Below are 26,110 nucleotides of genomic sequence, written 5' to 3'. Positions count from 1 at the left end.
CACACAAACTCTAAAGAGAGTCCCCAGGCTGCTAGTGCACACGCAGAGGTCATCCCCATTGTCCGCACTTTGTAGCACTGACTGGGGCCAGCGTGGCTCCTTTGTGCTGACCAGGACCGTTGCACACCATCTATTTTGTCAGGCCTGACATCCCCTTTGCTTGAACTACTGCTTGATTCCCAGAGATGCTGTGTATAAAGTTTCTTACTGTGTCCTTGTCAGTTTTCTTATCTTTTGTCTTACAGCACTGCCAGCGGAACACAACAGGCGAGCACTGTGAGAAATGTCTAGATGGTTATATCGGAGATGCCATCAGGGGAGCACCCCGCGTCTGCGAGCCGTGTGCCTGCCCCCTGCCTCATGTTGCCAAGTAAGTCTTAAAGGAAGATGGTCTCTTCTACCACTTATCCGCTTAGTTTTTCTTTCTCTTTTTCTCCCTATACAGAGTTCTAAGGTTTTTCCACAGTCACAATTGAGTATCTCATGTTGCAATGAGACTGGAGAGATATAGGAAAGTTTTCTAGCCTAAATCCACTTTCAGGAGAGCTTAAGCACTGCAGCATAGGTGATGACTCTGTTCCCTAAATACCGGGGGTAGGGTACGGGGCACATCACAAAAGTCAATGAAGCTTCCCACGTTTTATAATCAAGGCTAGTCTCATCTTTTCTTGGCCATCCCTTGACCTGGAGAGATCACAACTGGTGATGCCAACAGACATTATAATTCGTCACTTTCAGTGGTAGTGTTTCCCCTGCTCCATTTGGGGGGTCCCAGGCTACTCACATTTCTGCCCAGCTAAGTACAAATTCAGGGGTCCCTTCAATGCCTCTCCAAGTTTGATAATTCTCTACGATGACTCACAGAACTCAGGAAAGCACTGTACTTACAAATAGTTTTATTACCAAGGATACAACTCAGGACCAGCCAAATGTAAGAGACTCAAGGACATGGTATGGACAGGGAGATGGGAGGGAGCAGAGCCTCTGTGCACTTGCTCTCCAGGTGCACCACCCCTCAGCAAATCTGTGTGTTCACCAACCCAGAAGCTCCCCAAACCTTGTTGTTCTGAGCTTTATCCAAGTTTCATTATAGTCATGATTGATTATTGGTGATTGAACTCAATCTTCAGCCCCTCCCCCCTTCCTTGAGGTGGAGGGAGGGATGGGGTTGAAAATTCCAACACTACTACAGGAACCCTACTATGGTAGTAGGTTCCTCCCACAGACCAGCCCACATCCTGAAGCTACTGAGGGACCCATCAAGTCACCTCATTAACATAAACTCAAAGACCGTTGGGACTTCCCTGGTGGTCCAGTGGTTAAGAATCCTCGCTTCCACTGCAGGGGGCATGGTTCATCACTGGTGAAAAAAAAAAGCCTTAAAAAAAAAAAAGATACAGTTGAAAAATTGAAAGGGACTCATTACGAATAACAAAAGACAGTCATGTGACTAAGAAATCCCATGGATTTTAGGACCTCTGTACCAGAAACCAAGACAAAACTGAAATATATATTTTTTATTATCCCACAGGTGGAAAGAGTAAAAAATCTAGGTTCATATCTCTGCCTTGGCACATTATAGCTGTGTTATTTTAGACGAAGTCCCTTCTCTCTATGTCTCACTTTCCATGAGATTTCAGGTCAAGGAAACTAGATTCACATGTTAGCTTCATTTGTTGATTCCTTTAACCTGCTCTGGATCTCAGTTTTTTCCTTAGTAAATAAAAGTTGGTGTAAGGATCTGCCTCACAAAGTTGGATTAGGATAGCATGTGTGGAGCACTTGGGTTGGTGCCTCACACATAGAAAGGTGTATGTAGATGTTGGCTTTACTGAACACATACTTTATATTTTTTCTAACGCATTTTGCATACTCTATGTCAGGCACTCTTCTAAGTGTTTGGATGTAATATTTGCTTGATAGTTGTAGTAAAAGTTAAATAATGCATATAAAATAATTTTTAAAAGGCCTGATGCACAAACACACACACACACACACACACACACTTTCTTTTTTCTTCTTTTCTATTATGGTTTAATACAGGATATTGAATATAGTTCCCTGTGCTATACAATAAGAACTGTTTATCCATTCTATATATAATAGTTTGTATCTGCTAATCCCAAACTCCCAATCCATCCCTCCCTCCCCCTTGGCAGCCACAAGTCTGTTCTCTATGTCTATGAGTCTGTTTCTGTTTTGTAGATAAGTTCATTTGTGTCATATTTTAGATTCCACGTGTAAGTGATATCATCACACATACTTTCTTATAAAGAGAAAAGAAATGACAACCAAATTTCCCCCTAATGTTTTTTCCCTCAATTGAACACCAATACCACCTAACATTTCACCTAATAGCTTGTGATTTGTTCAAATCCTCTGATGAGTCTGAGAGTCAGTGAAGAAGTCAGATGTTTTACAGTTCCATCTTTCTTTAGAAACCATTAAACTGTCTCAGCCTTTGCTTTGTGATTTTTCATGTCCATTGGTATTAATAATGTGTGCAAAATGGATGGTACTGAGAGTGAGAGTGGAAAACAACATTGTATCTATTATTTTCATTCAAGTGTGTCCTGATTTATGAGCTCCCTTTGCCTCATCTAGGTATATTCTTTAATTGTTCATTAATATTCTGCTCTAAAGTAGAGAATGGACTTGAGGACATGGGGAGGGGTTAAGGGTAAGCTGGGATGAAGTGAGAGAGTGGCATGGACATATATACACTACCAAATGTAAAACAGATAGCTAGTGGGAAGCAGCCGCAGAGCACAAGGAGATCAGCTCGGTGCTTTGTGACTACCTAGAGGGGTGGGATAGGGAGGGTGGGAGCGAGACACAAGAGGGAGGGGCTTGGGGGATGTATGTATACATACGTATAGCTCATTCACTTTGTTACACAGCAGAAACAAACACAACATAGTAAAGCAATTATACTCCAATAAAGATGTTAAAAATATATATATTCTGCTCTAAAACATGAGTCTTAACCATATCTGATGAGGTGTTTAGCATGCTGCTCCCTTACCATGGTATAGTTATTTTGTTAAATATATTAACCTCCAACTTTCTAATAACAGGTTTCACTCATTCTCCCATATAAACAAAGATGTTATATAGTACCATCTGCTCAAAGCAGCTTTATAAGCTTAGAGCTGCAGTTTCTTTAGAAACTACCAGATGAATTAGAAAGGTAATCCCAAATTCTTCATTGTATTGTCTGACTTTTGTACTTTTTGCACCATTCATATGACAAGACTTCCTTATCTAAATTATAGGACATTAATGTCTTGAGATATGTCTTCTGGAGCCTCATTCCTATGGGCTGAGAAGTCTTGTTTACATAAAATCAACAAATATTAATGAAGCACTTATTATGTGCCAGTCATGTACTGGTTGTTGGTCACAGTTGTGAATAAAGCAGTTAAAAACTCCTGTCTTCATTAAAATAGATGAAATTACAGCAATATTTTGAAGCTTCTAAAGCAAATGACCTTTCTGCCTTTGAGCCAGATTATCCAGTATCTTAGTTCATCAAGAAGCTCTTCTGAAGACTGTTAACTCTTTCAGATAAAAGAAGCAGAAACTTGCCAGTCAGATAATGAGCTTCTTGTTTGGAAAGAGGAAACACAGGTCGTTTCCATAGGCAACAAGAATCACCATTTCCACCCATGTTCTTTCTCTGCTTGTGTGAGTGGATCCAGGTTCAAAAGAGCAATTGAGGGACTTAGGGAACAGGCTGTGCAGTTAAGTACATATTCACAGATGTGAAAGCTGAAGTCTCTAGAGCAGTGGTCCCCAAACTTTTGGGCACCAGGGACTGCTTTCGTGGAGGACAATTCTTCCATGGAAGGGGCCGGGGGGTGGGGGTGGGGGGATGGTTCAGAAAGTAACGCCAGCGATGGGAGCGGCAAATGGAGCTTCGCTGCTCACCTCCTGCTCTGCGGCCCGTACTGGTCCTTGGCCTGGGGGTTGGGGACTCCTGCTCTACAGGACAGATTTGAGGTGGAAAAACCTGCTGAAGATTAACACAAAAGCAAAAATATATGACCTGTAAGTAAAGAACATTATGTGGGAGTGTGGAGGAATTGGGAAGGGTGGAAGAGACCTGCTTTCTCTGTAGTGGCAATAGTTCTACTTCCTGAATCCCTTGGGGGAGAGAACTGGATACAGAAAGCGGGGGTGGGGTGGGGTGGGGTGGGGTGGTGGGGTGGGGGGATAGTGTATGATCATAGAACAGGACTGATTTGCCTGGATCCTATAAAGTGCTAGTCTTTGATCTGGCCTTATTATTGACTGAGTTAACTAATCTCAAATACTAATCAAATATCATAAAAAATCAAACTCCCCACTGCCTCTTTCAGCTTTTCTTAAAATTAATATTTCTACTTTCTATAAAAAATCAAAGTGCCAGGACTTTTAGGCACCAAGCATGGAATCTGAATTACACTTTGAAAGATATGCAAGTTGAGCCTACAGACCCAGGATTTGGATCTCCAGCTATTAACAATAGCCACATCAGAAGGCAAGGAAGTGATGCTTGAGGGAGTTTTGCAAACAAAGAGTGCTGAGTCTATTTTCCTTTAAGTTCCCTGAGGGTTTTCCAAGAACAAAAGACTCCCTTCCACTTGGAGAGGGCACCAGGGTTATTAGTGTTGGCTGAGAAAGGTGCAGTGTTTTCATTTCCCTGGCCCAAAACAGACTTTAGCCTAAGCAAAATATAAACAATTAATGCTGATGGAAAACGGAAAAGGAACCCTCAGTGGCTCTACTGCCTCTGAGTCTCCCTCTAACAAGACCAATAGTCACACAGCTATTCCCAGGGACCATTTGCACAGAGCTCATTTATTTATTTTAGGGTTGGCCAGACATCCTCCATGTCTACTAATAATTGCTCCAAACAAGGAAAATGTCATCTGTTTGAAACTGTAGGACATTAGCTCAAAGCAGGCAACTCCAGGCAGATATTTCATTCCTTCAAGCCATGGGTGGGCTGCTGGGCGGAACATCTTCAAAGAAACATGCATGTGGGTTTGTTCATGTTCTGGACACTTAACTGATAGTGTTTCTTTACGTAGGCTGAGGAATAGGAACAAGCAAAATAAAGGGTAAATGCCAAAGAAATGTAATTCATTGGAATGCTTTTAACCAAACTGTTAGAGAAAATAAATTGTGTATACTGCCTTTCACTGAGAAGCACATATTGTTTTCTGATTGATTTTAGAAATATTTTCACACAAAGCAAGCATATCCATTTGTTTTCCTCCAAAGACCGTTAGGTCTTTGCTGATACATGAAGGAATGTGAGAACAGCAGGTCACGCTCCATGGATTGTACAGTACCTAAGCCAAAACTAATTTAAAAGTCTTAAAAATTTTGTACACCCCCCTCATGGGGATGGATTCATGTGTCAGTGTAGGTAGAATTTTCAAAACATATGGAGAACAATATTCCATTTCCCTTGCCTTCATAGATAAGATAGTTATTTATTCTGCTGAAACAATATATTTATTTGTTTTCTGTCCTGTGTCCTAATTTTTATTATCAAAAAAAAAGAAGAATCAAGAGAGTGGGTTTCATGAACTAGAATCCTTTTACTATGGGTCCTATTTCTTGCTTGAGTACGTGCTTTATGACTTTGATCAGCTGAGCCAGTCCCTGCACCCTTTATTCCCAATCTTTAAGGCACACATGAAAGAAATTGAGGTTTTGTGGAGATTATAAAGCAGAGTTTAGAATTGGTTCATGACCTTGAAGAGTGAAAGAGAGCTAGTGCAGAAAAAAAGAGGGAAACTTTCAAGTGAATACACAGAAAGTGGTAGGAATAAGACAAAATTCTCATAGAAATCTAAAATCACAGGTAAAATTTACTTATTTTACTCTAACTTTAGGATATGTGTTTTACACTTGCATTAAAAAATATATACATATATATTTATACACACACACATACACGTATACCTGATGTTCTGGAAATTCCCACTGTTTCAAGTAAAAATAGTAAAGTGCCTCTATGGAAAAATAAATGAGGTAGACATGGGAAATGGTGTCACCAGTGGTGTGTCACTTTCTGTCTGAGCCTGATAGTCTGAACTCTCCTGAAAGGAGGAAGATTTAATTTAACTGAAGCAAATTATTGCACCCATTTGAACTTGAGGGGACCGAGGTAGAGATGATCTAATCAAAATCAAAAGTTAAGACAGTCTCTTCAGTGATGTATGGAATTGACTTCTAATATTCTCTTTCAATTCCAGTTTTGCAGAATCCTGCTATAGGAAACATGGAGCTGTTCGGTGTATTTGTAAAGAAAACTACGCTGGACCTAACTGTGAAAGGTAGGCTACTGAAAGTCACTGTGTGCTATGGGGGTCAAAGGGAACTTCCTCTTTCTTACACTCACCAGCTCCACCATGCTCTCGTTCAGTAGGTCTTAAGAAGAGGGAGTGGGAGATAGCATTTCAGAACCCCTTGGGGGAGCGTTCCCAAATCCCACGCCTCATATACAGCTATGAGAATGCTCCCTAGGCGTCCAGGGCTACATCTCAGGATAAATGGGCAAGGAAAGAGCAAAAATGAGTATGCATATTTTGAAGAGATTCTCTAGATGGTTTTGGTAACAATCCTCTCTCTCTCTCTCTCTCCCCTTCTCTCACTCTCACTGAGAACCAGCAGTACAATTAATGTCCAAAAGAGAGAGAGAAAGTCTTCTTGTGATTCCTTTTTTATCAGCTGTTTAGTTATTAGAGTGATACATTGAAAAAAAGCACAACCCTATTATTTAACCTATTCTTTATGCCATCTCCTCTCCTGAAAAGTAAACTAATTCCATGAGTTTGGATTTTCTGAATCCCTTTTTGGTATTTACACCTAACACTCTTTTTTTAAGTTGCTTTGGGCTTTGCTCAAACAAGAATGGCCTTGGCAAGCAAGGGTGCAAGACTCCCACTGAATGATTCCTGGCAAGACGTTTCCCATCCTGCCTCAGCTGCTCACAGCTTTCTAAGATAAAAGTGCTTTCACTGAAAGAGTCTCACAGAGAGGCCTTCTTATTTTTAACATAAATGCCATTAATATCCTCCCCACTGTGTTTAGGCAGTGAAATGATGTGTGGTGTCCTCAAGACAGGGAGGGAAGGGGCAGAAGGGACCGGTCAGACCTACAGTCCCACATCCCCATATCTGCAGCACGCTCACTTCACCGCAGCACGCTGCTTACTGCCCTGGGTGGGGCTCACAGATTCAGCCTAGGGCTCAAAAGGTAAACCTTAAATACCTTCTCATTTCTGAAGAAAACACCCTCCATCTCTAAAAGTGTAGCTCTGGAACTCTTCTTAAAAAGCCACAGTGTCAGTGTCTATGGTACATAGAAAAATCTCTGTATTTTGAGGGCATTTTTATTGTGATTATTACATGTGCAAAATGTGGATAATTCTTTTGCTAAAGAGCTGTGGGATTTTTTCCCCCTTTTTACTATAAGAGAAGAGGGAAGTGAAAGCTGAGGGACCATATGAATGTCATCCTTTAGGAGGGACTTCTAGAGATGATCAGATGACCTTCAGCTGATTAATGTTGGTGACACGCTTTCTCTGTATTTCCTTATTTGGGGACCCAGGAACATGAGCCACCTGATTTACTCATTATCTGGCTCAGTGAGGGTGAGAGGATTGTTCATCAGCCAGGGATGGAGATTTTTCTCCTCAGTGTCTGAGGTTTAACTCAGTTTAGTCGGATAAGGATTGAGCAATATTACCAGCTAATGGGTGTTGTATGGCTCCTGAAGGGGAATTAATGGCCTTAAGTAGAGTCCTGCTGACCACATGCAAGTTCCTCCAGAAGTGAGTAATCTCCGCCCCGAGGGCTCAGTCCTACAAAATCACACAGGGGTGCGGATTAGGGTTCTGTCAGTGACAGTGGGGGGCCTGGCACAAGACATCACGCCCACCTCACACGTTGCATTGTAGATGATAAATCCGCTGGCCCACATCAGAGGCTCCTGGAACCTGCCATTAATCAGCAAGGCTCAGTCAGATCTGCTGCTTAGCCTGGACCTGGATTGATAGGATGGAGGAGAGAGCACTAGTTTGGGAAGTGGAAGTACAGTGTTGAGATGTAGCATCAGCCTGGCTGAGTCTGTCTCTCAGCTGTAGCCCTTTATGATCCTCCTGGGCAAGTTATTTTATCTCTAAGTGGCTATTTCCACATCTCCAGAAAGGAAAAAAATGAAAACACCCACCTCAAAGGACTGTTGTGAGTAATACTGTGAAGTTTTTAGTATGGCACCTGGCACCTAATAAATGCTCAATAAAAATTAACTGGTAACAGTATGAGTCATTGTGCCTATTGTCCTGTTGCCACTGCTGGCATCATGTGTGCTTGGGACAAGCTGGCTCATTTCTCTGAATCTCAGTTTCCTTAGCTAGAAATAGTGCCCTTTACTGATTGTTTCCTATGTCCTCTCTCAGCCTCATAACTACCCCGAGAGGAGGTCGTATTTTATCATTTTGCATATAAGGAAACTGTGACTTATCTAAAGTCACATCACTGCTAAGTGGGGGAACCAGGATTTGGAAAGTTTGGCTTAAAAGTCTGGATTCTTCTCCCATTCTGCTTTTCCCGAGTGTCTCCTAAGAGTCTTCTATTTTAAACATTGACAATTCATGAATTAGATGAACTTCTGATATGGAGGAGAAAAATGGTTAGTCTGTTAAGTAGATTCCCTTTGACAGGAGGCTGCATCTACAAAGGTGCTGGAAGTAAGCATCCCTTCTAAGGCCTTTCATGTGCATTGGGGGAGCATCACTTTGAGCAACTTCCTTTTCTCCTTCTCTTTCCCATCCACCCTTCCTCTCTCACCTGTTCTTTTAAAAAGAATCCACTGAGGTCTTTTACATCAAAAATTGACCTGACAGTCCAGGTAACTCTTTTTCGAAATAGAAATGACCACACAGACAGATCGGTGGGAAGGGTAGGGATGCAATACATCTAAGACATGTTCTCTTGTCCTCAATGAAGTCAAAGCTAGGGGAGGAGACAAACCTGAAAGCCATTCATTGCAAGACAGAAAAAAATGAAAAGCTGAAGAGAAGGCAAGCAGAGGCTCTTCAAAAGCGTAGTGAAAGGAGTGGTTTCCTTCCCACAGAGGGGCTGGCTCATCCCACAGGAGGTGGCCTTAACTGCTTTTGATTTGTTTAACTCTGGAACTGAGAGGGGGTTTCTGTTTTGAGTTTAATAATCAAGTTGTTAAATTGTCCCAATTAAACTTCATCTAATATGTTTTCAATGAATTTGTAAACTCAGATCTCTCCACAAGATCTTTCCAAAATATGCAGCTGATTTGCATGGATATCTATCTCATTAGTTCAAGCAAGAGCACCCTGGGTGTTTCTGCACCTAAAGATCATTTAATCAGGGGTGATTTTCAAGTCTGACTGTGTGTAAGTATCTCCTGGAAACCTCTGGATTCCCTAAGCCCTCCCTCACCGCCTCCGTGCCCCACTGAAAAGAGACCTCTCAGGTGAGGCCCGGGGACCCATATTTTGATTCCCTGTTGGGTTCTCACACCATTCCTCTCACTGACTTGTAAACTACTGCTCCATTTCAACCTTTAATACCACACCCGCAAAATACAAAACAGTGATTCTCAAACTTGGGCTCAGGAGCCACTGACTGGTGCCCTTGGAAATATTCGTGGAGGTTCGTGGGTTCTCAGTGAGTATTTTCTTAATTTTGTGTTTCATTTCAGTGATAGTCTTGAGAAAAAAGTTCATTGAAACATGTTCTGGACTTTCTGAAGTACCATTTTATAATAAAGGGGGATCTATCTGCCTCAGAGCTGAGGAAAAAAATAATGACTGATGGTGTGTAAGTGAGACATTACAGACAACTGGAGGCCGAATGACATGACAGTGAGGCAGACAGAGTCATGACATAGCACAGGGCAGGTCATGCATGCTGAACTCAAACAATCCTCTACCATATCACATTGCAAGTAGCCATTCAGTTGCAATGACATCATCCGTTGCCTTGAATTAATACTGTTAATTTGAATTCGATCCATTTTATAGTTTTGTTTTATTTGGAAAATTTATCTTGGTTTTTCAAGATGTATACAAGTCATAGACATAAGGAGTTACTACTTAGTTTTATGTTTGAAATATTTAAAGGTAATTTAAATGAACACTGGAAGAGATTTTCTGTATAAATGTTTTTCTTTTCACAAGGATCCATACTACATACAATTTTGAGCAACACTGGTCTAAACATAAGACACGAGCCTCTTCAAGTACTGTGCAGAACAGCTCAAAACTCGCTTGTCTTCCCAATAAGGTCCATGTTACTTAGCCTGCTCTGGGCCCTGCCTGTCTCTTCCCAAAGTCCTTTCTCACCTCACAATTTAAACTCCCCATGCTGGACCTGCTGCTCTTAAAATCCACCAGATCAACTGTAGAGCTTAGCACATTTTATTACATTTAGATGACGATCATGATGATGATGATAAAAATAATAACTAACATTTATTGAGTGCTTACTCTATGCCAGAAACTGTTGTAAGCAGTTCACTTGCAATGATGCATTTAAACTTCAAAAAAAAAATCCTATGAGATACCATTTTCATCCTATTTACAGAGAAAGAATGTGAGACACAGAGAGGTTAAGCCACTTGTTCAAAATCAAACAATTTTTTAAAATCTCATTGAAATATGAGCTTCTCAGCAGAAGTAGCATCTTATTTATTTCTCTATCCATTCTTCCTCCATTGCAGTATCTAGAACATTGTAGGCACTGAGTTATATTTGTTTCAATAATACTTTTTATAAACTTTTTTTACTAAAAAAAACCAGAATTTTTAATGTTCCTTTAAGAAGGCATGATGTAGTGACAAGAGTCAGTCATTTCTTGCCCCATTTGATCCCCCACTTCCCACCCCATGCCTGGAAAATCAAAGACCCAGAATTGAATAGAGGTTGCAAATGAAAGTCATCTTCCGATGCAAATAATTATAAAATGCACAACCGAATGGACAGGAGTTTTGAATTCTCATTCTCATTCCAGAGTGACCTTCCCTCTGCTCCTAAGTAGTACATTTTAAAGATGAGGGACCTGAGACTCAGAGCCATGAAGATACTTAATCTAAGGTCACACAATTGACCCTCAATGTTCAACGCAAAGTTTTCAGTTAATAAACATATATGATGTCAATGCCTTAGTATTCCACATTGTCTCTTGCGGCAGCTTTAACAGTGTACCTTCATCCATTCAATTCTGCAGAGGATTGAGAGACATGCTAAAACCGTATGAGGTTTTAGCATGTGGATCTTATTGCTTAAGAATCAGGAAAGAAGAATGGGGCAAATTAAAGCAAATTCAGGGAGACCTGAAAATCCTAACAGGAAAGGCCGAACATAGTATCATCAGAGACGATGATGATGGTGATAATGATTTTGATGATGACCTCGATGTTAGAAAACAATAATGAAGAGGAGGAAGAGGAAGAAGAAGCTAACATTTATTGAGGGTTATATTATGATTCAGGGCTTTAGTCTGATTCTTTCTGCAGGCGTCGAGTTTTTCAAACTTAAGGTATCAGCCCTGTTATCTGCATAGAATTCTTATTATTCCCTACTCTCTGCCCTGCCCCATTTCTGGATTCTTGCCCTATGACCTGGAATAGGTTACTTATATTTTCCTAGCCTTAGCTCCCAGTCATTCATAGAGAAGTAGAGAGCATTTATATGGCACCTACTATGTAACAGGTGCTTTTTTAATTCTTCATTTAATTTAACCCAGGTGACAGCTACAGAGTGACATCCCCCCCAGAAAAGCTTCTATGCCACCTGGGCTTGGACTTTTGGCACCTTTGATAAAAGCATTCAGTAAGAGGTATATGGCCTTGGGAAGAGAAGAAAAGGAGAAGGAGCAGAGGAGAGGGAAAGCACTACAAAAATTCCCAAAATAATAGTTTATGGTCAAAAGCATTTTTTTCCAAAAAACTATCTTTTTGTTTTCCATTTTTCCCAAATGGTATGATCACTGACTGATATGACAAAGTTCGTATGTCACAGTTCTTTCATTTACACTGTAAATTTATCAGCTCTATTTTCTCCAAGTGAATCAAGTCATTAATAAAGCTATAAATAAGATTATGGAAGAAAATAAAAATGCACCAGTACTGGGTACCTGGGCTCCAATGCTGACTCTAAATCCAATTCCTTGTCCTTTTGTATCCTTTGTATCCTTTGTAATTTGCTCTTCGAGGACAGGAATTAAGCGTATTAATAGATAGCATTTAATTACTCAACTGTTATATCATTAATGGACTTATTAGTTAACTTATTAATGCCAGATTTGTGGAGTGGAAAGAGCATAAGCTTGGAGTCCCATACGATGCTTGAGCCCTGAAGCAGTGAACCAATTGTCCAGCTTCTCCATGCTGTAGTTTCCTCATCTATAAAGTCAGGGTTAGAGGGTGCCATGAGTACAAAACCTTCGTGTGCTCATTCTATAAAATCTGTAGGGTTGAAGTTGGGACTATGACTTCAGAGTTGCCTCTGAGCCTACCACCAAAAGATATTCTTGAAATTCAAAGTAACTCAAAGTAGGTTTCCACTGTGGTTGAGATTCTGACTAGTAGAAGACCAGGGGACAACCTATGGAGATCAAATACAGTGGAGAAAAGAAAGAGAGAAAAAACAGAGAAAAGAAAGCAACTGGCATCGGGCTTCTGTGAGCTTGGACAAGTCCATTCATTCCCAGACCTCAGGCTTCCCAGCTGCACACTGAGGTGGCAGATCTGAGTCCCATTTTAGTGAGCATAAGTATCTAATATTCTGTTTGGTGAACAGCAGCACAGGATAGAAGTTCAATCCAGCCATGTGTTCCATAGAGGAATGATTTATGCTGACTTGGGGATAAGAGGGCCTGTGAACCAAAGGTACAAAGACATGAGTATGAATAATAAAATTTATTGAACATTTCCTCAGGGGGATGTCTCTTTGTGGGTTGTGTGGCACTTACATTCATTCTTATCTTTTTCATAGTCTTCAACTTCTAGAGTCTGTATAATTATGCCTAATTCTTTTCCTGTCCTTTCAGTGCATAGGCTATGTGTTTTTCCTCTTCCTGTTTCTCTGTGCCTTACAAAAAATAGACATGAATTGTCCTTCTGTTGGATGAATTCACTCATTCATTTATAGCAGCAGCAGTGTGGTCCAGGGCAGAGCAAAGGAAAGAACATCAGGGTCAGAAGGTCTGGGTCTTATGCTGTCACTTCCTAGCTGTGTGAGCCTGGAAAACCAAAGTAGCCTCTCAGCCTCTGAATGCCAGGCCTCCATGCCCTACCTCCCAGGTGTCTGTGGTAACTAAATGAACTTACCAGGGTGAAGTCATGAGATACATTGCAAGTGACTGAACATACACCATCATTACAACTACATCAAAAAACTGAGACATAGGAATAAAACCTGGAAAAACATATGCAAAATGTTGAACAGTGATTGTTAAGGTCTTGGGATTTTTTTTTCATTTCTCTATTTTTCAAATCTTCTGAATCATGCTTCTTTTACTTTAAATGAAGCATTTAAAAAGGTGGTGTCCTATTATTGCTGACTGGGTCTCATTGGTGTCCTTGGAAAGTCTTCTCTTCCTTTCCACTCCCAAGGCATAGGTCCCACCCCAGGCCCTCCCCACCCAGCCCTGGTCTCCCATTCCAGCCCAGAGTCCATCAGGAACTCTGATGCCAACACCGGCTTCATTCACCATCACTTTTATCACTCAGAAACCTTCACTGGCTCTCTTCTCTTTCTCTCTCATCAAAACTAACTCCTGTGCCTGACCTTCAGTCCCATGACAGTGTGACTGCACATTCCTTCCAGCCACTCCCAAAGCATCTTCAGCCCACCTTAGGCAGTCTTCAACGCTAATTTAGGTTCATAGCAGAGAGGGGGCCACAGCCAGCCAAAAAGCGTGTAGTTTGCCTCAAAAAGTATTCTTACAAAGTTTGAGCCAACCTTTAAAAACTGAGATTTCACATAAAAATCCGAATTTCAACTTTTTCCTTTAAAAATAAGATCTGACAACACAGATCCTTCATGCCCTCAAGGCTACAGTATAGAAACAGTTGATAGGAGCTGAGAAGCAGCTACCCCCTTAGGTGGGGCCTGTGGTCCCATCACTCAGAGCAGGGCCTCTGCTGGCCGACAGGTTACCTTTTGGAAAAAGTAGAGAAAGGGGCTTTTCCTCTGGTCAAAGGCAGCCCCCCCAGAGTGCATAGCTTGGCAAGGCCAGCAAAGGCTGGAAGTAGTTCACCCTCTGCTCTCCACCTGGGCTGGAGTCTCTCATTAAGGCCAGCTGGCATGACCGTAGGCCTCAGCTCTGCCTCCACAGCAAATGCAGTTAGGCACCTGGCCTCTGTAGGCTCATATATCTGAAACATACAGAATAATGGCCATCTGGCCCCAGCTCTGTTTATCTGTGGTACTCCCAGCTCTGCCCTCTGCTTTGTCTCTGCACTGTCTTCCTTCAGTCACAAGATGGCTGCCAGAGCTAAGCTTGCTTCCTGCCTCTTCATTCACCTGCAGAGGGAGAGAAGACCTTCACACAACCCTCAAACAAGAGCCCTGAGCTCCAACTGAATCACTCCTGAGCCAAACCATTTCAGCCAGGACAATGCCAGGCACTGGTTGGTTCAGGTTTAGGCTATCAGAACAATTCACTATGGCAAGGTAGAATACATACCAGTGTTTCTCAGTAAAGGTATTACTAACATTTTGTCTAGGACAATTCTTAGCTATGCCCTAATGGCATATCTCACGGCCAAATATAGCATATCTAGTACCACCATCGTATGCCAGCTGTGCACCCCAGTCATTGGAGTGACCAAAAATGCCCCCACCCTGGTCATATCCAGACACTCCTGCACCTGAAGGTCTCACCGAACTAAATGGGCTACAACACAATGGGGAGGGGTAGTTCCTTAAAAACAAAGTCTGGTCCTCTTAGGAAGATGGGAGAGTGGGAGTTAATTCTGAGAGAGCAATACACAAATCTTCATTACACTTTCTTTTAGGTAGGAAAGAAGATAAAAAGGAAGAAAGCTATGGATGCTAAATTTTTAACATGTGATTCCCCTTTAGATGTGCTCCTGGTTACTATGGAAACCCCTTGCTGATTGGAAGCACCTGTAAGAAATGTGACTGCAGTGGAAATTCAGATCCCAACCTGATCTTTGAAGACTGCGATGAGGTCACTGGCCAGTGTAGGAATTGCTTACGCAACACCACCGGATTCAAATGTGAACACTGCGCACCTGGCTACTATGGGGATGCCAGGAGAGCCAAGAACTGTGCAGGTATGGTTCTGTGCATGCTGCAGCAGCTACCCTGCCAGCACATGTGTGATAGGAGCAGGGTCTCTTGTCAGTGCTGGATTTAGATGAATTTATCTTGGGGAAATATTGAAATTACCCCCTTGACACTTTTCCAGGGCAATATAGGAATGTGCATCCCATACTTCTAGGCGTAGGTATCTTTATCAAGATGAATGTAGCTTAGCTCATGGGTAGAATGAACCATGAGACACTAACACTAGTGAACTTTTGTCTTATCATCTTTATGTCCTTCCAATTTCGATCAAAGAAGGAAATCAGACTTCCATAGATTACCTGTCATTGACCAGAGGACTGAATGAAAGTTTGCATGTTTGACATCAATTTTCTTACCCTGCAAGCTATGTGTCTCTTTTTAGTTATGTTTGGTAAAATCAACATGTCAGTGAAATAGATTAGCAAGCCATAGGTAGTTTAATCATCCCCCTATTTCCTCAAATTTTCAGAGTAACTATTTCAAGGATAGTATAAGAAATCTTCCTGGTCAGACTTCAGTTAGACTGAAAGGTACAAATTTTATTCAGGATTTCTCCAATCCATTTGCCTCAGAGAGTGAAGCTCTTCAGAAGTAAAGTTAAATTCTTCCTCTAGGACTAAAGGGAGGCTGAGACTGAATATTCCTTCTCGTATGTAACTTTGAGGGGAAGAAGAGTGAGGCGGAGTTAGTTACTGTGCTCTTGTGGCATGCTTCAGCTGGAGATTCTCTCACTGAAACAGATTTCCACTTGAAGAGATTTTTAAGAAGTGAAGAGTTTGAAATTGAGAAGGAAACAAATATGATCTGCAGAAGTCACAATAAAAGTAAACATGTCTCCAGGAAAGCTGTGTGCACAGAAGCATAACCCCGAGAATAACAGAGTGGAGAGAGGAGCTCTGTGCCCAGTCAGACTAAAGAGAGAGAAAGTGGGCATCAGAAAGAGTGTTGGCAAAATCAGAGACTTAAACACTGACATCCTGATTCTCAAAATATTGACTCATGTCAATATGTAAACTCATGTTTAAGTTACAGAGATGCAGATCAGTCTTAGAAAAGAAGCTGATGCTAGAAGCAATAAAGCATGATCTTGCTGAATTGTTTAATAAATCTACATTTTGTGGAACATTAAACAGCCAAAATGTAATAAATGTATGTTACCCTTGAAGCTAATTTTTTTATGATTATTCTGTAAAGACAGTTAAGAGGTGGGAGGAAATTCACAATTCCAGCTTTTTGCTAGACTAGATAGCTTAAGAAATCCTTTGTAAATATTAAAAATTAATCTCCACTCCAGAAGCAGCCACATAGCACAGGGAGATCAGCTCAGTGCTTTGTGACCACCTAGAGGGGTGGGATAAGGAGGGTGGGAGGGAGACACAAGAGGGAGGAGATATGGGGATATAAATATATGTATATGTATAGCTGATTCACTTTGTTATAAAGCAGAAACTAAGACACCATTGTAAAACAGTTATACTCCAATAAAGCTATTAAAAAAAATTAATCTCCACTCCAAAACTCAGTGGAAAATGAACAGTCTGGTGAGATTGGGGTTTTGTTTTTGTTTTTTTCCAAAAGGCATTCTTGAAAATTATCAGTAGATTAATAATGGGCTCTCCGATCTTCTAAATTCATGTAAATATGGTCCTAATTCTTTCCACAACATTGTTGCTAGCTACCCCACTGATAGCTATCATTTGGAGGTTTGGAGTCAGTCTTGCCAAGAGTCAAGCACTGTGGGACCCAAGAATCGCTCTTGGGTCTCCTCACTCACTCCTAGTGGGCTGCTCCTCCCACACACCTGGCAGTAATCAAACCTGGAGTTGGATTAACTGGAGAATTTGACTGTGATGAAAGGATGGCTTTCAGATTCCAGCTGAGTGATGGACTCTGTGATCATTTTGTACCTTGTGAAACTGACCAGGAGCTCTTTGGACTGAAGCAGTTGCAGAGTCATGTCAGAATCTCAAATAGTTGGGAAAGGAATCCTAGAACATTTAGATTTACTTTTGCCCCAGGGTTACCTTTGAAAATCTCCCTGAGCTGGGGCTTAATTGGGTGAGAGGAATAATCACTAAATCATATATTCCACACGATCTTAAGAAAGAATATAATTAATACCCATTGAAGAATTATATACCGATAGCCAGTATTTCTACAAACCACAAAAACATTGCCATATTTTAGGCATTAAGAAATGAATCCCTAATCTCTTGTTTTTGTTTCCCACAGTGTGCAGTTGTGGGGGAGGCCCATGTGACAGCGTAACCGGAGAATGCTTGGAAGAAGGTTCTGAACCCCCTACAGGCATGGAGTGCCCAACCATAAGTAAAAATAACAGTACATGATTGACTAACCCCACTTTCTCTAATGTGCTGCAGGTGTAGGATTAAGAAGAGCTATGCAATACTCTCTCTAGAAACTGCCTGAGTCCCACCCTTGGCTTTAACCCTGTCTGTGCCTCAACCAAATGGACCCTAAACAAAAGACATTCAGTCCACTTGATTCCAATGGGCAGATAGGTGATTTACATTTAAACAGCTCTGTTTTAGAAAATTTATTTTATCAAGTCTTTAAGTTTGGCATCTTACTTAGTAGGTAAAGGCTAACTTGGAAATACAGTTCCCAGTGACTGAGTTCATTTTAGCTCTTTTTTCTATATTATCACTTCAGGTCCTCAGATAATATAATCCACAGACTACGCTTTACAACACTGGGGAAACTGAGATGCCAAGAGATTTAAGTGGCTTTTCTCAAATCACTCAATCTGAAGTGGCACCAGAAATATAATATTCAGGCTTTATGAATTGGAGCTGCCTTCTCTCTTTCCTGCCCCTCTGGTTATTCAACTCATGAGTATTCCTGATGGTGCAAGAACCTGCTGAAACATTTCAAAACAAATGCCCAGACCTGGTCTCAATGACTTCTCTAGCATCCTTCAAGGCCTTAGCCTAGAAAAGTCCATGACTGATTTTTTTAGAAGGATTTAAGGAAAGCTTTGCCTTAGAAAACCTTCTATCAAGAAAGTAACTAATTGGGGGCTTCCCTGGTGGCACAGTTGTTGAGAGTCCGCCTGCCGATGCAGGGGACGCGGGTTCGTGCCCCGGTCCGGGAAGATCCCACATGCTGTGGCTGGGCCTGTGAGCCATGGCCGCTGAGCCTGCGCGTCCGGAGCCTCTGCTCCACAACGGGAGAGACCACAGCAGTGAGAGGCCCGCATACTGCAAAAAAAAAAAAAAGAAAAAAAGAAAAAAAGAAAAAAGAAAGTAATATTTGGCTTTAGGTAGAGTGGTTTAAAGACTGCTTTAATATTAGATATCCCTTCCCCCAAACAAAAGTATCTTGGCCTCTCAGTCCCTCTAGGCACAAGAGATTAATATTACTGAAGGTGACATAGGATGGGAGGCACAAACAGGACAGAGTTTACACACTGACAGCATAGGTGACCCCCTAAGGAAGGTCACTTTAAAGACATCAATGTGCCTGCTTGGCCCTACGCATCTTTTCCACCAGCCTGATATACTGTCTGGGGAGCCATTCCTTTGAGAGAGCATATGAGGAAGTCTGCGTTGAACTTCAAATAACAAATTAACATATTAACAACCATTAACACTTTAGTCTCCATTTATCAGTTCTCTAGAAGAGAGTGCAGTCTGGGGGAAAGAGATTGGGAACAGAAAAGTTTCAAAGGGTGTCCTTTGTGTGTGTGTCGCAGGAGGGCGCTGGGTCCTGGGGGTGATGGCAGTTGTCAGAGGAACTCAAACGTGAAATGCAGGAAGCAGCGAGAAACTGCCACCTACCTAACCATGTGTGCAGGTTCGTCAGCTATCAGGAAGTGATATTCGCAAACAGTGATGTCCTGCAGACCTGCTTCTGCTGAACCATTCATCCCGACAGGAGGTCGGGCCATGGGGAGGCGCTGAGACATCCCTGGGGTGAGGTGAAGGCATTAGAGCCTGAATAGGCAGTAAAAAAAAGCTGCTAGGAGAGGGGGAATGCCTGGCACGTTCCATCTTCACTAGCCGGCACCAAGCAGAAGCCCAAAGCCTGACATGGAGAGAGTCATCCCAGACAGCTTTCCTACCACCAGAGAAAAGTGGAGAGAGGGTTCTCCTTTGCCACCCATCTCTCAGATGCCTTGCCCTTTGTGCTTCCTTTCTTTCTCAGTTCAGCCTTTAGTGTTCACGTTAACCTAATTTTCAGTTGCATGTGTTTGTTTTTTTGTTACGTTTTAAGTGCCCTATGTACACTTTGGCTCATCTTAGGCCCTACTCTGTTTTGAGTGTAAGGACTAGTTCCTGGCCCAGACAGCTCCTCAGGGAACAAAATTACAAGTAGTATTAACCAAGGAAGTGCATATAAGAATCGACTTAAAGCAGCATGCTTCCCAGCTGACCTTTGATTTTGAAGAAATAACATACCCACTTTACCTCCAGGCTGCGATAAGTGCATCTGGGATCTGACTGATGACCTTCGGTTAGCAGCGCTCTCCATTGAAGAAAGCAAATCCGGTCTGTTGAGTGTGTCATCTGGTGCCGCTGCTCATAGGCATGTGAATGAAATCAACTCCACCATCTACCTCCTCAAAGTATGCAGGAATGGTATACCTTCTGTGTATTTTCATTCTGGCTTCATAGGGTCACTCCTGGGAATTCCTATCCATTTTGGTGTGAGTCCAGTGGTTATATTACAGATTGTTAGACCTAGGAAATTATGAAAAGTTGATTACAGTCATGAACTCCAGCCTAAACCAAGAGCTGTCATCTATTAAAAAAGTTAATATGGGGCTTCCCTGGTGGCGCAGTGGTTGAGGGTCCGCCTGCCAATGCAGGGGACACGGGTTCATGCCCCAGTCCGGGAAGATCCCACGTGCCACGGACTGGCTGGGTCCATGAGCCATGGCCGCTGAGCCTGCGTGTCCGGAGCCTGTGCTCCTCAACGGGAGAGGCCACAGCAGTGAGAGGCCCGAGTACCGCAAAAAAAAAAAAAAGGTTAATATGGAAAATGAAATGACTAAAAAACTAGTATCTATGTACAAAGCTATTGATGGAGGAGAAACACTCTTATTTCAGTGGAGCTTACATTGGTTATTCAAGTCAACATTGCAGACATACCATTACCTTAGCTTCAGTTTGCTGTGTTTTCAGGAGTTTCTCTAAAAACTAACACACACAGTCTCATTCTCTCTTTCCTCCTTCTTCCCTCCCTCTCTCTCCTGCCCTTACCTTTCCTTCTCACTGACACACATTCTTTCTCATCTCACACACACACTCAAATACACAAACACACTCATATGCTGTGTTTCTCTGCCTAGATCTAATGGTTAACATCTAGTAAGCAAGTTAAAGGCAGGCAATAGTCAAAAGCCATAATAGTGCTTGTATATCTAAGCTTTAAGAGGTGTGTTTTCCCCCTTTAAATCATGGGCTTCAATCACAGCCAACAGATATTTTTTAAAACAATAATGATTTGCTGAAAGGATAATAGAATTAATACCAGCATACTTTTTTTACTTAGTCAGTTTAGCATAATGGTTAAGAGCGTAAACTTTTGACACCAAATGCTTGGATTCAAATCCCAGCTCTGACACTTACTAGCTATGTGACCTTGGGTAAGTTATTTAACCACTTTATTTTTCAGTTACCTCATCTGGAATTGAGGATAATTATTACACCCATCTCATGGGTTGTTGGGAGAATTCAGTGAGTTGTTATATACAGAGCAGTTAGGACAGTACCTAACATAGAAAGTGCTCATTACTCTGCTTTTTGGAGGTGCAAATGATATCCACAGCAATTGCCCAAATGTGCAAAGTGTAAAACAAAACAAAAATCACAAAACTGTAAACCTGGATGGTCTGGATGGAATCTTAGTAATTATTCTATTCCCAATTTAGGAATTGTTCTTAACCAGACTCATCTGTTTGGACACATGAAGGCACTAATTCTCAGAGGAGTTACCCAGACTCAGTCCTTTTGATACCACATGAATCCTCTTTCCCCAACAGCACAGCTTCAAGGTAGAAATAATTATTATATTATATATAAAAATATTATAGCTGATGGGAAGTCAGTGCCAGGATTGAAGGGCTTACTCCAAAGTAATCGAAGGAAAGCTACGTTTGGACCAAACTGCTCAAAATAGAAAAGAAAGGGGAAAATGGTCTGAAATAAAGATAATTGTTCTCCTTACACCAGAAAGAGGAAAGTGAATTTCTAAACTCCATTTGCACTGATTGACGTGGGTTATCATTTCCTCCAAGACCTGCGAAATTGAAGTTTTAAGGCTCAGACACCCAAGGCCACTGCCAGTCTATATTGTGCCTTTGTGCAAATTTGGAAAAGATACCCTTTCCCCAGAACGAGCACAGCCCAAGCCAGAATCTCCAGCCTGGTAAGTGGAGCTTGCAGAATTTCTGCCCCTGGAGCCCTCCACCCCCTTGTACAGACCTCAAACTTCACACCAGCCTGCAGTAGCCTGTGGACCCCACTATTTTGAGAATAAAGGCTCACACTCTGCTCTGAGTCCTCTTACAGTGAAAGAGTTTCCTGCATATTTTTACAAACCTGGTGTGCACATCTACTGACTATGGAAAAATATGTGTTTTTTTTTTTTTCCACAGACAAAATTGTCAGAAAGAGAAAACCAATATGTCCTAAGAAAGATACAAATCGACAATGCTGAAAACACAATGAAAAGCCTTCTGTCTGACGTGGAGGAATTAGCTGGAAGGGTATGTGTTCAGTTTCTGGGACTAACTTCAGAGATGGGATTTAGCTGGTGTGAGACTGGCTAGTCACAAATGACTGAGGCTTAACACAGCCCAGAAAAAATGCAGTGACCCAGGTGCCTTAAAATAAATCAAGGCAAGACCTGAGGAGAAAATTAACATACTTGGTCTCTACTGTGTCTTCCCATTTTGATTGGTTTCCTTGAAAAAACAGGTTTATGGAAAACTTTCATTGTATTTGCTGCTGGTAAATATGGTTAATATATGTTTTAACTAGGATAGTCATTCAGCTGTTCACCTTAACATTTTATGGCTAAGAGCAATAGAACATCCAGAAATAAACTTTATTATATAGAATATAAAATTTAAATGTTTGCTGAAGTATGCATTAAATAATAAAAGGAAAGAAGAGAAATTGGGCTGAGAAAGCAATTTTGCAGTTTGGCAGGAAAAAAACCACTTTGGACCCTCATTTTATACCATATACTAAAATAAATTTCAGACAGATTAAAGACTTGAGTTTAAATCTCAAATCTACAAGAAAACAGAACTAGATAATTATTAAACCTTGAAAGGAAATAACAATACATTTAAATATAGTATGAAGAATTATAATAAAAAGAAAGAATAGATTTGACAAGATAGAATTTCAAATACATAGTAAAACAACTAAATAAATGAAAAAAGTCAACAAGACTAAGAAAAATGTCGAGGGAAATATGACTTGTAAAAGCTCTCACAAATTAACAAGAAAAACATTAAAACATGAGCAAAGTCAATGTGAGAGACTATTAAATACATTCCCCAAGAGCCTAAGGGAAAAATATCCATCCTCTGTACTAATAAAAAAAATACAACTAAGCCACAAGGCGCCGTGTTTAACATGTTAAAATGTTTAACACATTTTTTTCCCTGATTATATTCCAGCAGTTCTGCCCACAGTACTCTGGAATTTCTGCTTTCAGATACTGATGTTTGACGTTATAAATTGTTGAAGTTCTTTTCAAAAACAATTCTCATTTTCTACAAAAATAAAGATTAAAATAACTCTGATAATCTCCTTTGACCTTGGACCTCTTACACTGAGAGATTATGCTTCTAAAAATGTGAATTACTCTAACTGGATCCTTGGAATATTCAACAACTTTTAAATGCATATAAAAATTGTGTCCCTCGTTCCCATGCAATGGAGCATGTTAATCCAACCATGAGTGTTTGAAGAGCAGTGAGATTGCTTAAGTTTCAAAGGAAATACAAAGAAAGAAATCTTTGTGAAATTTTGTTTGTGTCATGGCTAGAACTTGCTGAAAGTGTCTCAAATTCTTGAGGAAATGTTTTCACCAAGATTAGTTCCTCCCATAGCTCAGACATGGAGTTACTGATTCTTTTGTTGTACAGTTTTTCTACTTCCAGTATAAGTTAAATGCAGGCTTTCATGGGGAGGAAATAGTGCAAGCTTGAAAGAGACGTCACAGTAGAAAAAGCTCCTGAACAATGAGAACAGACCGCCAAAGCCAGAAGTTGATGATAAAGTGACTGGAGCATTCACCCAGCTGTTGCCATTGATTCTTATTGAAAATAACATCCTTCTGGCTACGACACAGACAGTCCTGATGGTGAAGGAACCTGCTAAAACATTTTGAAACAAACACCCAGAGAGGGTCTTAACGACTTCTCAAGCATCCTTCAAGCCTTTAGTCTAGAAAAGTCCATAATTGATTCTTAGAAGGATTTAAGAAAAGCTTTGTCTTAGAAAGCCTTCTATCAAAAAAGTAACTAATATTTAGCTTTAGCTAGAGTGAAGGATTTCACTGTAGATTCCCACAGTGTGATAAAAAAAAAAAACACAGTAATGTTGCCTCTTGAACTTGAAAATACGGTTGATCCTTGAACAACACAGGTTTGAACTGCACGGGTCCACTTATATGCAGGTTTTTTTCAGTAAATACGTACTACGGTGTCACATGATCCACAGTTGGTTGAGTCTGCAGATACAGAACCTCAGATACAGAGGGCCAACTGTAAAGTTATACATGGATTTTCAACTGTGTCGGTGCCCCCAACCCTTGCATTGTTCAAGGGTCAGCTGTACCTCTCTATGCAAAGTACCTGTCACATGAATCTCATGTAATCCAAATCTCACAATTTATATTAACCTAAAGTTACTGTGTTTTTTCCCGACCTCCATATCTAAGTCCTCTAGCCCCCTTTTGATAAATCTTACTGCCTTTTCCCACCTGCTACTTCTGGGAAACCCCTACAGGATGCCCATGCATTTGTGTTCCCAAATAGCTGCTGCTCAAAAGGTCTCACTTGTGCCGCTGTTGATCATGTCTGTAATGAAAGTACCAAAGCCTATGTCAAGATTCTACTCTCCCATATTCCCAAAGCCACCACACTCAAAGTCAGAGTGGGACTAGGTTACAAGCAGAAGTGAAGATGGTGGCCCTCTCTCAATCTCAGTGCTGCCGTTTGCCATCTGGATCTAAAAGGTACACTGTAGAGCCCAGTCTCCAAGGGCTGGCCCAGGAGGGTGCTGCAGCATTCCCTCCACTTCTCCATCTCCTCCATCTCTTCCCTACTCCTTCCCTATGTGGAGCCACAGCAAAAGCTCCCCATATATCAACACGTACAAAGATCTTTAGGGTTGGGAGGAAAGTGGGTCATTCCACACATCAAAAGCATCTGAGCCTGATCTCCATTCCTGATAAAAAGACAGGACAAAAAATCAAAATATGGGGCTTCCCTGGTGGCGCAGTGGTTGGGGGTCCGCCTGCCGATGCAGGGGACACGGGTTCGTGCCCCGGTCCGGGAAGATCCCACGTGCCGCGGAGTGGCTGGGTCCATGAGCCATGGCCGCTGAGCCTGCATGTCCGGAGCCTGTGCTCCACAACGGGAGAGGCCACAACAGTGAGAGGCCCGCGTACCACAAAAAAAAATAAAAATAAAAATATGTATCAATTCCAATTGACCAGAAGATTGAAGAACTTTGGCCTTGGCCTTGCAGATTATTAAAGCAAGGAGCGGAAGACAATGCTGAAGAAGTTCTCAGAGGCCAAATCATGAAGCACCTTTCCCACCATGCTCATCCTGTGGACTTTGGAAGATATTGGAGCATTTACCTACAACAATTAGCTGATTAGGTGTGAAATTTCAGAAACATTCCTCTGAAGTGGGTATGGTGGGTTTAAGACTCTGAAGACAGGGACACCCGTCAGTAGACTGCCACAGTCATCCAAACAAGAGTGGTCAGTTGCTGCCTTGTCTTCATTGGAGAAGAATTTGCAGTGGTAAAGTAAGACTGTGGTGGTGGGCACCAGGAAGAGAGGCCAGAATGACAAGTGGAATAAAAATGATTCAGTGACCAATTGAATATGAAGAGTTGAGCAAGGATGTAAGCTCTGACTTGGCGAAATAGATGGCCAAGACTAAAAATTCAGAATGGATTTCTCTGGACCTTTTACGGGTGAGCTCTCTGTGGATGCCAGAGATTTGAGTCTGTAGCTCAAGAGAAGAGATCAAGGCTGGAAAGGTATTTGGAAGTCAATGTTTAGGAGATAGTTAAACCCAAATTAGATATCACTGTACAGATTCTGAAATGGCACGCCAATATTCCTACTACCATTTTGACCAGCACTGCCCCTGTTTATGCTTGTCTCCCAGAGTGATTATTAAAAGTTCCCCTTTCACTCTCAAAAGTGTCCCAGTTTAAACAATAAAGTATATGGCCATCCTAGCTAGATATTATCATCCTCAATTTAATAGTATTCTAGGTACACTGTACTTTACACACTGTATAATAAATAAAATTCTTGCCACTTTTTACATCAAATATGTACAAGGAGAATTCACTGTTGAGGTGAGTAAATGATTAATCCATTTGTAATGCTAAGAATCAACCGGCTTATAGTTGTAAGCTAATTTTTTAATTTCAGTTTTTCTTAAAGCAGGGTGCACCTGTTTTACCATGTGCCCATATCATTATTTTCCTTCCATAATCAAAGTTAAAGAAAAAAGTAAAACTT

The 26,110-nt window shown here is 41.3% G+C and overlaps 1 protein-coding gene across 4 annotated transcripts in view; it reads left to right on the top strand.

Moving 5' to 3' along the window:
- The window catches only part of LAMA4 (laminin subunit alpha 4), a 152,149-nt gene that overhangs the window by 49,379 nt on the left and 76,660 nt on the right, over positions 1 to 26,110 (top strand). Inside the window, exons 4-9 of one of the 4 annotated variants that reach the window (XM_059082890.2) lie at positions 246 to 370; positions 6,252 to 6,332; positions 15,128 to 15,342; positions 17,588 to 17,644; positions 19,792 to 19,943; positions 21,978 to 22,088. In XM_059082890.2, coding sequence (XP_058938873.1) covers positions 246 to 370; positions 6,252 to 6,332; positions 15,128 to 15,342; positions 17,588 to 17,644; positions 19,792 to 19,943; positions 21,978 to 22,088 — 741 coding nt within the window. Of the gene's footprint in view, positions 1 to 245; positions 371 to 6,251; positions 6,333 to 15,127; positions 15,343 to 17,587; positions 17,684 to 19,785; positions 19,944 to 21,977; positions 22,089 to 26,110 lie in introns of all 4 variants that reach the window. The other 3 variants (XM_067011675.1, XM_059082889.2, XM_067011676.1) reach the window with 3 other exon arrangements.

Source organism: Kogia breviceps, chromosome 13 (assembly GCF_026419965.1).
Source record: "Kogia breviceps isolate mKogBre1 chromosome 13, mKogBre1 haplotype 1, whole genome shotgun sequence".
Lineage (NCBI taxonomy): Eukaryota > Metazoa > Chordata > Mammalia > Artiodactyla > Physeteridae > Kogia > Kogia breviceps.
This window is presented reverse-complemented; position numbering and strand designations above follow the sequence as displayed.